Here is a 13,737-nt window from a genome sequence, read left to right on the forward strand (position 1 = left end):
CCGTCCGCTTAGCGCTGCAATGTGGGGACAAGCACACGAGCCGTGGTTAGCATGTTAGTGGACGAAACAAGGTGGTCGGTACATGAACGGATACGACGTCACGCCAGATGCTTTCATTAATACTGTTATATAAAACAATGATCGTTTACTAATATTTAATGAATATAATTCTAATCGTAACAATTCCTTTTAAAGGCTTACGGTATCCTATTTTATTCTGGCATCACATCGTAACACGAATAAAATATGTACATAGAAAGAATATAAGTAATTAGTTATTAATTTTTAAAAGTAAACGTGAAAGAAAAGAATATAATAATAAAAAAATAAATGAAATGAAAAATATATAAAAGGAATATGGTGTGGATCATGCTGTAAGATACTTTTGAAAGAAAAGCGTTGCAAAAAACTACACATCAAAGTAAAGCGTTACAGGCAAATATTTTAGATGAATGTAAACATCAAAATTTAATAATAAAATTAAATAAAATATACAATATGTTTTTTCCTTTTTTGATTAATATCACCATAACAATTTATATCACAAGTTTTACGTAATCGCATAAATAATGGAATCAAAGGCAATTTATTAATCTGAGTAAAAATTTGAAAGAAGAATAATCTAAATAATAATAAATGATCCATACTTCACAAAACAAAGCATATGAATAACTGACTGGCACTGATTATAGCCTTAAGCTTTACATTGCAATATATTTAATATAATTAATTCGCAATATTTTTGTTGTTATTACTTAAAATTCTGCAATAGATTTTATTATTATCACTTAGATGTTTCGCATCGGAAGATATTTCGTGCATATTTTGTTAATATAAAAATTCAAATCTTATATAATGAATTGTTAATTTTAGTTAAATAATGAGATGATATTATCTAACGATAGAATGATAAGCGTCATCTAGAAGCAAGCATCAACCGTGAAGTGAGCAGTTAAGTGAGTAACACGAACATGCTAACCAAAACACTAGACACAATCAAAAAGCTGTGATCAAAACTCGTTTGTCCCAAAAAAGCGCGCTAAGCGAACTGAAAACGCGAAAAAATAATATAAAAACAATGTGCGCACAATTGTACCATCGAAAGTCAATTTTATAAAGAAAATATTTTTATTGGTTAGCGACTAAATATTATTATTTTTATTTCGTCAAAATTTCATTAAAATATTGATTTTTCAATATTCATGAAGAATAAAAAAGACTTTCGATATATATGCAAAAAATAAAGTCGTACAGTAATTATAATTGTGATAAAAAATAACGCCGATTAAAGTAATAATTTACTATTATAAAAATGTTAATGGATACCTGTTTTCAATAGATTGAATACGACAGTACCCGACTGCTATATAGTTGTAACAGGTTTAACCATATTTCTTGTATTATTATAATCTTTAAAACCATTTTAAAAACCTGCAATTAGTGAATTAACACCAATTGAGTGACTATTAATTATTTGTTGAATTAATTGTATTTATATTAATTATTTGTTACTTTAATCGACGTTTTAGAAACCGGCTGAAAAACACATGGCACAAAAATCTAGAAATTAAAAAAAATCTCACGGTGCATTAGCAACTCTTACGGCTTACGATAAAGCTACTAAAGTTGAAATATTTTCAAAACTAAACAGTTATTCAGGCTTCATAAATCAACATTTCTGTCATATTTCTTGGTTAATTGGCATTAAATGTTGCGGACATCATAGACCGCTTAACATAAAGTGAAAAATACACCCGTTCGAAACGAATATCTGGTAAAAAAATCCAAAAATATGTAATTTGATTTCGGTGTGCACTTCATCGAGCAATACGGCGTTTCAAAAGTATGTTTTCAAATCGCCTTTACAATTTCATTTTAGCAAATACAAATTAGTACAATAACGATAACATCAACTTTAGTAACTTTTGCAAGCGATACACGAGAATGGCATTGACACAACAGAGAAAGTAAAACGACCACTTATTTTCTAAACTTTTCCCGAAAATACTAAACAATTTTGAAAAACAAAAAAACGCACGTCATCAAAACATATTTAAAGCACCTTTCACTGTTCCAAAATGCCATTCTCTGAGCCAAAATTACCAAAATGGATCTACGACGTGCATTGACTAAACATTTAAAAACGAATCGTACCTACACATCCATACTATTTTACTTTCTCTGCCGCGTTAAGTAAAGAGAAATATATAATTAGCTATAACTCATCCTGCGGGTCGCTTCATGCCGCTACGTTAGGGAGGGGGCAAAACAATTGTGGTGTAACAAATAATCAACAAATAAATCTGAAAACAACTGTTATAGAAAACAACGTAAACATTACAACATATCACACGTTACATTACAAGTTAGTTATAGTATTGACAATTCTTGTAACTCAATAAGGAAGAACATATTCAAAAACAAAATATTAATTGTAGTGTGAACTTTTTATTTCTCTAGGATACTCATGTGACAAAACATATATTGACAAGTGCTTATTGAGGTTGAGAAAATATGAGAGCCTGAAAGTTATTTAGACAAAGTCGAAAGGGTGTTTGAAGTCTACTAATCCGCACTTGGTTAGCACTGTGGATTATTCGCTAAACCCCTTCTCACTATGACAGGAAACTAGTATAAGAAATATATTTTCATAATACGATGAAATATCTCACTGAGCATTGCAGTGAGACACTTCCTAAATAATTGTTTCAATGGTGTTGTAATATTAAATTTACGCCACAGGAAAACTTAATTACATATTTATTATTTCGTATTGTCTATTAATTTATGTCATGGTTTGTCACATAAGTGAATTAAAGATTAAGAAATGGTAAGTTAACCAATAATGAGTTACAAGAAGTACAATTCACTCATGATTCATATCGATTCATGTTAATATCGATTTAGTAGTATTTCGTTTTATAGATTTTTTATTGAAAAATATTTATCATAAACACGATGTAATGTCACATAGTGTGTTAAAATATTATATTAATATTCTTCAACTTTTTCAACCATTATAGATGTATGGACAGGTGTAGACTGTCGCATGTAGTCTATTTAAGAGTCATTTTTCGTCGAAAAATTGGTGTAAAATCACCAATTAACCATTGCGGAATTTAACTAATTATTACATACTTCGATAAAAATATTTCAATATTATCGATATAACAATATCGTGTTGGCAATGGTGAACATCGCTAAAAATATAGATATAATCGAATGTTTAAAACATCCCGCCTGTACCTGATACCTGTAAGACGTATTCCTATAGGTATAATTTAGTGAATATCTTTCGCTATACTATCCATCGCCACCTGTAAATAAACTCTGTTATAATTGTCTAGACTATAGTGTATAGTGTTCACCTTATGCGGCGGCGTGGGTCTCGGCGGCGCGGGGCGCGGCGGCGGCGTCTTGTGCCGCTTGGCGCCCGCCGCGCCCGCCGCGCCGCCCGCCGCCGCCGCGCCCGCCGCGGTCGCGCGCGTCGGCGCGTGGAGCACCGCGAACGGGTCCGACTCCCAGGCGCCCTGCGGATACACGACACGACACTTCATTTAAATGCGAATGTAAATATAATGTCAATGTGCATTTGACAGATTGTGCACGTTGTTGGACTTCGTTTACATCTACAGAAGCTGAATAGTAGACTGAAGCCGTGACATAATACATAATGATATTTTCTATACAATTTTATACAGTCATGTCGCGTATTTACGCCGTAGTGTTACATTAGATATAAAAAGGTAAAATATATCGTACAGTAAAATAATTATTTTGATCGGAAACTGCCACTATCAATATATGTACATACTCTGTACATCTGTACATATAAATAAAGTGTTAAAAGGTTAATTAATTTGCACCTACCTGCGAAATAATCACAATTTTCACATAAACTATGTAAGATTTACTTATTAACACCTTAAGAAATACGTTATTCTACAAGCGATTTATACTATCATTAATTATAATTTTGAACAAAATGCATTTTAGGTATGGTATGACTAATGCAATAATGTTAAGTGACAGTGAAGCATGCAGGATATATCACATTCTCTCTTTTATATATTAATGTTAAATATATTAAATAAATTAAAAATATTTTAACAACAATTATACAATAATTAAATATACAAAGATACAGTTAGTATTTAAAATAATTATAAAACAGTGCAAAAATTAAGTTTATAATTATTATCATAATATAAACCGTAAAAATATGTTTAAGAAAGCATATCCATACAAAGATAATTAATATTTTATTTATCAAATTAATAAAATCCATCAAAACAATTGATTACATTTAAAGATATTTTCTTTAGAACCAAATGACATCCATAAAAAATCCCACATATATCACATCAAAGCAGCATCACAATCACAGTACACAAACGCAATATAAAGGTAGCACCACAATCCTGCTACGCCGTACATTACATACATCTACGGTACTCACGTCGTCTGCGGCGGCGGGCGTGTGCGCGTCGGGCGCGAACGCGTCGCCGGCGAAGGGGTCCGCGCTCGCGAACGGGTCCGCGCCGAACCCGTCCTACGGAACCACGCGCTATACTACGGGGGACTAGCGGACGGCACGCGAAGCGACCAAATACAACTCTTACTTTGTGTGCTGTCTTATATTTCGAATTTACTGTATTTTTTTAGGTTTAAATGCTTATTTGAACGAGAGAAAACGGAAAAAAAACATTGTTTATTTTATCCAGTTAATTGATGGAAATCAAATTAATTTGACAGGTATTTTATAGGAAGGTGTTAGAATAGTTCTTAACATGTCCTCTTACAATGTTAGGTTACATTGTATGAAACCATATGGACATAAATTCTTTACTTAGCCATAAGTGACATAAAATATCTGTATTCCAAAATAGAGAAGAAGGCTATACAGCGACAGAACTGCATCATATAAAATATTATAGTAATATATTTTCATACTAATAAATCAGAAGCGATATGTTCAGACAACTAGTATATAAATAATATTTATAACGTATTTTTTATTACACATATTTAACTATATTTGGTCACTTTGCGTATGAATGGAACACACATCTCTTTTACCCGGCAAGCCGCAATGGTGTAGCGTAATGAGTTTAATAATAATACTATGTGTAATGTATGTATGTAATTTATGTAAGTATGTATGTATGATAAGTTTTTGCCCCCTTTTTATTATTGACTGAACCGAATCCACCATTTATCACACACAGAAAACGATTTCATAAAGCAGCAGTATAATAAAAACCTTAGCTTTAAAAATAAGTACAATTTATTTATTTCATCATTACTATTAAATGTAAGAGAACAAACAAAACAATAATCCCACACATAATGAAGTACACAAGCATCTATCGACTAGCTTAGTCTAGAGAAAATCCCACACAATTACCTGATCCTATTGGCCTATAAATAAATTGATGTCGGGTCTTATATTCATTTAATATAAATATCAATAAATATAAATGTTAGTTCTTATCAACCTGACCAAGGTTGAGTCGGAGACGACGGTTTTGTGGGGGGGAGGGTTATGACCTCTGTGACCCGCCCCCTGGGACCGCGCCTGCAAGGGCTCGGTATTTCTCCGGGAGGGGGAAGTGGGGGTGGGGAGAGGGTGTTACCTGCGTGTTGTGCGCGGGCGGTGCGTCGCTGGGCGCGAAGGGGTCGTGCGGCGCGGCGGCGGCGGCGGGCGGGAAGGCGCCGTCCTTGAACGGGTCCGCGGCGAACCCGCTCGAGCCGTTCATCGTGCTGAAGTCCGCGCTCGCGCCGAACGACGAGTCCTCCTGGAAACGAACACACCACGACCGTGTGTTATAGTCCGCGTAAACCCGTTAGTCCGGTCTGAATATCTGAATAATGAATCGCGTCGCCATAGCAAATTATATGACTACACGTGCTCGCGACAACTTCAGAGCGGACTAACAAGCGATAACTATACAAAGAATCTCACTTTTTTCTTTTTTTACTATCTTCTAGTTCCATTTATTATAAACAAAGACGGGTCGCCTGATGACAAATGATCATCGCCGTCTCGAGATAAATGTAAAATGCAAAAGCATAGCAACTTTAAAGTCTCTTTGAAAATATATCATAATCAACTCAAGAAAATTTACAAGCAATTTCATTTGGGGTCTAAATGTGCACTTTATAAGAAATAAAATATTTAAATATTATATTGTACATAAAAATATTAACATGAATTCTTAAATAAAATAATATTACAATATAAAAAAATGTAAGCAAAATGAAACTATATTTACCACACAATTCTTTGTAAAATTAAATAAATAAATAATCAATAAGGAAACATTATAAACAATTGTATAAGTTGAAAATAAAACAGAATATTAAAGATTTCAACACCTTAAAAAATAACAACTGGACATATTTAACAAACTTCTGGTACTTCTCAAAAAAAGGATCAGGATTCTCTTTTAAAGTTGAAAAAATATTGAGGATTTTTGATCTGAGCTCTAAAGCTTAAAGTAGAGCTATAATATTTCGGTTCTAACATGAAAACTACTATTTTGTAACAATTAAAGTGATTATTCCATTCTGCCACGGCTAACTCTATTAACTCTACGACAAGTGTTTAGTTGTGCAACTCACGAGCGCATCATTAGGTGTGGAGCCGCGCACGAGGCGGTCCAGGTGCTCGGCGGTGTGTTGGGGCTGCAGCGTCAGTACTGCTGCAGCGCTGGCCCCGCCCGCCCCGAGCGCCTCCACCGCCGCCTCCAGCGCGCGGTGCTGCTCCTCCAGGTGGCTGATCTTGATGTTCGCCTGCGGATGAAGGAATCTTTGATAATATTTAACCGTCGGTGGGGGAGATATTGAGTAACATTAGCATAATCGCATAGGACATACGTTGTTACTTGCAGGTAGATTTTTGTTACACACAAATTTCCAATTACTCATATCACACACACAATTTCATTGATAGACTACTGTCTACCATTGGATTGGTAAATCACGACTAAAACTAAACAAACAAAATGCTTTCATAGGAAAAAAAGTTTTTGAAAAAATCATCTCTCCTTTCTTTTCCTCGACAGCGACCTCTACCTTTCTTTCTCACTTTTTCCCGCACACTCTCTTGCTCACCGCTTAAGATACCACAACAAATCACACCTGGTCAACAAATTACGCCGGAGCTGGAGCATGAGCAAAGCAGTGTCATCAACTAACTAAATTTTGCGCTTCCTCAGCTTGTCCTCCTCCATCCATCTCTCTCTCTCCTTCACCCTCTCTACCCATCACTCAACACCCTACATCACTACATACACTCACCTGGCTAACAAGCAGCACGGTGCGCCTCAGCTGCGCAGTGAGCGCCTCCGCCTCGGCCTCGGCCTCCGCGGCCTCCGCGGCGAGCGCCCTCTCCCTCTCCTTGAGCGTGTTGGCGGCGGCGCGCCGGGCCGCCACCTCCGCCTCGGTCTCCGCCGCCGCCGCCTCCTGCGCGGACACCTGCGACCGGAGCTTCTCCACCTGGAAACATCAATAAAGTTATAACAACGCGTAGTAATGTGCCGCTGTCTACGAGGACACCTACGACCGGACCTTCTCCCCCTGGAAACACTCACAGGTATAATATCTAATAAGAATAGTGTCGCTGTCTCCGCGGACACCTAGGATCGATGCCACTATAGCTGGCAGCACTCACACCGTTGGATTTCGTAATAAAAGGACATAATATACGTGTACTAAAATCTGTCTATTTTAGGCATGCAACAATATAACAATAAAAATTCATTACAAAAACCCTCCTTAGACCACTTTGAACCAAATACATAATGACTATGAAACTCGTGATATAATAAAGTAATCTATAAGAATAATTTATCGAAACAACATACCTGTGTTTTTAAATCATTTAACCTTTTCTGTGCTTCGCCTTTTTGGTTTTCTAACTGTTTTAACGTTGCCGTTAATGTGTCCAATTCGCTCTGAAAATATTAAAAAATGTTCATTATTATAAATAAAAATATAGAATCTCACACCATTATAGTACTTTTTCAGAATTGTAGAATCGGTAACTAGAGCGTCTATTTGGTAGGTCAATCAATTTAGAACTAATGCAGAGGAAGAAATCGGCCAGCTCCGCCTCGAGCGCGAGCCGCTCGCGGGCCGCGTCCAGCTCCCGCCTGCCAGTGTACCGGCACCCACCTGCAGGCTGTCCGCCTCGCCGCTCTTGACGGCGAGCTCGCGCTGGCGGGCGGCCAGCTCCGCCTCGAGCGCGAGCCGCTCGCGGGCCGCGTCCAGCTCCCGCCTGCCAGTGTACCGGCACCCACCTGCAGGCTGTCCGCCTCGCCGCTCTTGACGGCGAGCTCGCGCTGGCGGGCGGCCAGCTCCGCCTCGAGCGCGAGCCGCTCGCGGGCCGCGTCCAGCTCCCGCCTGCCAGTGTACCGGCACCCACCTGCAGGCTGTCCGCCTCGCCGCTCTTGACGGCGAGCTCGCGCTGGCGGGCGGCCAGCTCCGCCTCGAGCGCGAGCCGCTCGCGGGCCAGTGCGTCCACCTCGCGCGCGATCGCCTCCATCTCCGGCGTCGGCTGCGGACCCAGGCTCACTGGCTCGATTTTCTGGAAACAACATTACTGTTAAATCACTGTTGAATTGGTAGGAAAACAACGACAACCTAGTGGTTGATAAGTGGCCTCTCAATCGTGAGGTCCGTGGTTCAAATCCCAGGCATGCACATGTGATTTTTCAAAGTGCGTATTATCAATTAACTATCACTTGCTCTAACGGTGAAGAAAAAAAGAAGGATACCTAAGAAATCTTAAAGAAAACGTTTTGAAGGATCTGAAATTTCTGTATAATATACATTAATAAACACTGAATTAAATCAAATACTTTTTACTCTTTGAATAAATCTCTTTAACAAAGCATATAAAACATACTATATAAAACATCCTCTTAAGAAACTTGTTAAAAATTCTGTTCTAAATACAATTTTTTATTGAAAATTTAAAGCTGACATTTGCATGTCAACAAGATGTCGAAAAACATTAAATGCTGCTTGATTTTCATATTATTTTTATTATTATTTCGTATAGTGAAAAGTGATCTGAAAAAAGACGTAAAACAAACAGTGAAAGAGCTACATGAAAGAAGTAGAAGATTGTATGGAGATGCACAAAAAAGGGCTGTCAAACAATGGGAGTTAGATGCGGATGACTCGCTTTCATATCCAAGTGAGGCTATATGCGATTGGTTATAATAATCAATATATCATTTTGGAACCCTTGATTGATCATAGACAAATAATTTATAGACTCCTAATACAAGACAGGCACTTTTAGGATACGCATTACTGACCACGACCTAAGAATTAATTGAAAATTTCAGGCATATTAGAGACCACATGAAAAGCTTTAACAAACTATGTAAAAGAATCCTTCGTTCATAATTTTCCTAGTATCAAATTTATCCACGTATTTCCCTTCAATATTTGTTACAGATGGCGACAAACAAAAGCTAGCAAAGGTATCCCAACTCTGGTCCGAGTACTACCACTGCACGTCACGCTTGGTGGAAGGTCTGACGTCATCAGGCCACCTGCCGAGTGTCAACGTGATTGCTTATAGCGGCACCGCGGCGGTGTTGCCGTGTGCCTTGTGCGTCGCTCCCGGAGAGATGGGTCACGTTGCATGGTTTTATGCTAAGGTGAGATAACCATAAAGGCAGTACGGGTGACTTTATTTTACCACGCTTTTATTAGCTTCACCTGTATGTATGTATAGTATGGATGCGTCTATTTTTACCTTACCCACCATAATGGTATTAGGAACTAATGGTTTGTGGAACCAACGGCGAAAACACTGCCGTGAGGCCATATCTATTTTTGCTAAAGATATTAGATTATTAAATAAATTAACGCATTATCTTTACAGTCCATACAAAATCAGACCTATACACCTGTGGCCGAAAAAAGTAACCTAGTTTCAAACATAAACATAACAATATACAACGTACAGTCAGAAGATTCCGGGGTATACCGCTGTCAATTGGGTACCAGCATAGGAGGACTGATCGTATTGGAAGTACTAAATGATGAGGAATATGAGGTTGTACGTATACAGAGATTTGCAAATCACTTAATCTCGTTTTGCATTACTGGCTTGTAATAGCAGATCAGTTTCCACAACAAAATTTATATTTTTTCTAGCTTAATGTTTACTATGAATAAATAATTGGTTAACAGATAAACTCTCAGTCAGCCTGTCCAGCATCCCAATCAGTTCTAACGCCAGACCTAATGGTCTACACTACCTGGTCATCATGGAGTGGATGCAGTCGATGCAACCATATCGGCATTCGACGGCGTCATGGAATGTGCTATGTGCAGCTTGTTGTACGTACTAATTACTTTTTAAAGGTCTAACAATGTTAAACAAATAGAGTGGTACGAAATTTGAGATTTCACTCTTATAGGTTAAATTTTCTGTTCGAATCTGATTCCTTTGAAGATCCGGGTGTCCTCAACGCAGCGCTTAGGAATCACATAACCCCATGTGGCTGCCACGTCACCATGGGCACCTTAAAGTGTCCCCCTCGTCAACTAAAGAAAAAAATGGTTAATTTTCCGGTGGTGTTCTTCTCATACCTAAAAGTTCTCCATAATACGCTTAAATACTGGCGAATTTCACCAGTAACCTTCTTTCATCTCCTATCTGTTCCGTAGTGGGATAGTAATCAATTATTGATGAATTCAATTTAATGATGTCACACAAGCACAATTTCCAATTTTAATGTCTCAACCTCCAAATTTGATACCCTGAGTACCACACTTCTTAGCGTCCTATATACAAAATCGGAACTAATTCAATAATTTCGAGGACTAAAATATTATTTAGTTCAACAAATATCAACAATATAATAACTTACCATGTTATTTTCTTTTCAGGACGACAACGTTATCGTAACGACCACAAAAGACAAACCCAAAATCACTACAAAAGGCAACACCATATCCAAAGATGCAACACTAAAACTATTTCAAGGTACATCAGGTTATTAATACTACTTTTAAATTTTCACAGTATCGCACGAAAATACAGAAGAAACGTAACACGATAACAATATACGATTTTCAATAGAAAATTATGTTAAAATTGATTTCACGGTAATTTCAATGCTTCAGTTCGTATGAAAACTGAACGAGCTACATTTTATCTGATACAATTACTTAGTACACAGGTAGTAGGTACTGTCATTGAATTAATAATATTCTGTATATTACCATTGTTTCTCAAAGGGACCATGACCCCCTAAGGGGTCTAGACGCGTGTAATGAAAACAGATTCGTGAGAACAAGCACACGATGGAAATAATATGGTACAAAATATCAAGTTAGGCTCGCGTTTCATTTGTCTCCTTTTTCAGTGTTATTCACTTTTCAGGGGGTCGAGTGTGTAATAGTTGAGAAACAGTGGTTTAATATTGTAATATAACCGCAAACCACATTTATTTCTAGCTTAAGGCGGATTGTTACTTCCTGCACGTATCGTAGATCAAACTCAAGGCATATTGGCTATTGCACATCGAGTCGGTTGTCTAGTTTAACCTAATTTATTTTTATTATCAGAAACATTTTAAATTTTAAAAATACCACAAATTCCACCACAACAGCGTCAGTGCGTGATTATAAAATAATAAACATTTCAAAGTCTTTTGACAAAAACAAAATAAAACAGTTTTGAAAAATATAAAAAAAATCATGCGCTCACGTAAATTTAGAATAGAATCCACAGTGGCTTTTAAATTTAAATACGAAACTCCTGTTAAATTTGTTTTTGTACAACAACAAATGCTTATTCCACAGAGTTTCCGAATGGAATAGGTTGTCGATCACATCTATTACCCTATGCATATAGAACTCATCTTACCGTTAACGCAAGAAAAAATGTTATAATGGTTGAAGCGTGCAAGGTAAGAGAGTTCAATGAACAGTGAAAATGATATTTTTTGGCCAACGATCTTACAGTCAGCTTGAAGGTAAGTGGTAATGATACATGTCCATGGTCGGCCACTGAAATGTGTGGTCAAATCCAAAAAGAACAATTCCTACATGGAATCAATCAATCACAGATAACAAGCGAATCTCGTATGTCTTAAAATACTGCGAGTTATGTATTTTATCCATAGGTACCATGCAAGGAAATTTTCGAAATTCGATCTAAGGATGGTAAGCTGATAGAAAGAGCAAACAACAGCGCTGGGGTCTACTCTCTCAACCAAAGGCCCCTCCCACAGCCTCCGGAGCCTGTGAGGGATATTATATTTGTCGAATATGGACAAAAATTAACTTTGATATGTCCAGGGTAAAATCTTATTCATTTTATAATTCATAATAATGATAATGAAACATTTTCCTAATAAAACAAATAGGTACGTTCATTACAAAATGCATTACTAAAAATTTTTCTATTGACGTATTATTTTTTAAATGTAAAGCTAAAGAACGCCCTTCGGGCTATTGATTTGCACGTATTCTTGTTTTACAACAGCTGTTGTGCTCTGAATTAAAGAATGAGGTGATGTTATGCTACATGCCAGGCATTCTAACTTAGTTCTTTGGCGCATCAGTTGCCAACCTCACAATTCTTTCATATTCGGCGTCAATACTCATTTCTTACTTCGATTGCATAAAAATCAATCTTACATTACAGAACAACACTACGCGACGTTCCTATAACTTGGCGAGTGGGCACGAAATACTTTGACGGAGAGACCATTGCTAAAGAAACAAAAGGAAGAATATATCTGACTACGAGAGATCAAATTGTATTTTCCTCAGTGGACGATTGTGATTCTAATGTTTACAGGTACACACATGTACATATTTATATAATATATGTAAGTTTGAAAGTAAATGCACGTTTTACGTACGTACGTGTACGCAAAGTGTTTGCACGTTAGATTGTAACGAAAAAAACAATGACAGCCATCTTTTAAATTAAAATATGTATAATAACGCAAAGTTTTCATCAATTACATACATAGGATTCACGTATGTAATTGATAAAAATCTTGCGTTATTATATTATATTTAACGATTAACTGCATTTTATAGTTTTTAAATGACTTTATAAGTCGTCCTAGACTTTAAGCGATGTCGTTTGATACGAAATTGTTGTATAATAAATTTCTTACATATAAAGTGTAAATTCAAAACAGTATCTTAAGCGAGTCTATAGCTTCATGCATTTTTGTTACAATTGTTTTAGTTGCTGGCAATCGCTCAACTTGGCAGGAGTGGTCAAACTACAAGTGTGGAGGGACGCAAGATTTGCAAATGGCCGCCCAATAGCGATTATTTCTTTGGTTGTACTTATTGTAGCATTACGCTTTGCTGTACTTGCGTTGCGAGCCAAATTAAGACGTATACCGTAAAATTTATTAACGAAATAACCTAACATGGCTTTGTTAATGTTACGCATTTTATTTGTAGTATTTAATAACATATTTTGATGTCATTAATAAAACGGCCTTAAGTTTTCAATAATGAATGTGATTGAATTTGTAGTTATTTAAAAACATACTACATCTATTCACTCTAAAATCAAACTGTAATAGTAGAATAGTGGAATACCAGTTGTACCGGTACGGCCGGTGAAAATTACACCTATTGCATACACAAGCTGTCGCACAAACCCGTATGTGCGATAGGTGGTGCGCGTCTTCCATGTCACGCATCGCGCTAAGTGACAAGCGGTGAAACTAA

At 36.9% G+C, this 13,737-nt stretch overlaps 2 protein-coding genes across 2 annotated transcripts in view; one reads left to right on the plus strand and one right to left on the minus strand.

Annotated features, from left to right (window-relative positions):
* Window positions 1–13,737, minus strand: part of Eps-15 (Epidermal growth factor receptor pathway substrate 15) — a 28,335-nt gene that overhangs the window by 1,994 nt on the left and 12,604 nt on the right. Inside the window, 8 exon segments of the mRNA XM_073086302.1 lie at window positions 2–33; window positions 3,416–3,530; window positions 4,460–4,552; window positions 5,637–5,798; window positions 6,625–6,795; window positions 7,303–7,500; window positions 7,869–7,958; window positions 8,429–8,590. Coding sequence (XP_072942403.1) covers window positions 2–33; window positions 3,416–3,530; window positions 4,460–4,552; window positions 5,637–5,798; window positions 6,625–6,795; window positions 7,303–7,500; window positions 7,869–7,958; window positions 8,429–8,590 — 1,023 coding nt within the window.
* LOC140752523 (Ig-like V-type domain-containing protein FAM187A) lies at window positions 9,528–13,443 on the plus strand. The gene is made up of 8 exons (XM_073086860.1): window positions 9,528–9,677; window positions 9,905–10,081; window positions 10,216–10,365; window positions 10,918–11,014; window positions 11,806–11,942; window positions 12,159–12,334; window positions 12,683–12,838; window positions 13,241–13,443. The coding sequence occupies exons 1-8, from the start codon at window positions 9,648–9,650 to the stop codon at window positions 13,404–13,406; spliced, it is 1,089 nt and encodes a 362-aa protein (XP_072942961.1). The 5' UTR covers window positions 9,528–9,647; the 3' UTR covers window positions 13,407–13,443.

Source organism: Epargyreus clarus, unplaced genomic scaffold (genome assembly GCF_041222505.1).
Source record: "Epargyreus clarus isolate Ecla_fem2 unplaced genomic scaffold, WU_Ecla_fem_2.2 ptg000024l, whole genome shotgun sequence".
In the NCBI taxonomy this organism is placed as follows: domain Eukaryota; kingdom Metazoa; phylum Arthropoda; class Insecta; order Lepidoptera; family Hesperiidae; genus Epargyreus; species Epargyreus clarus.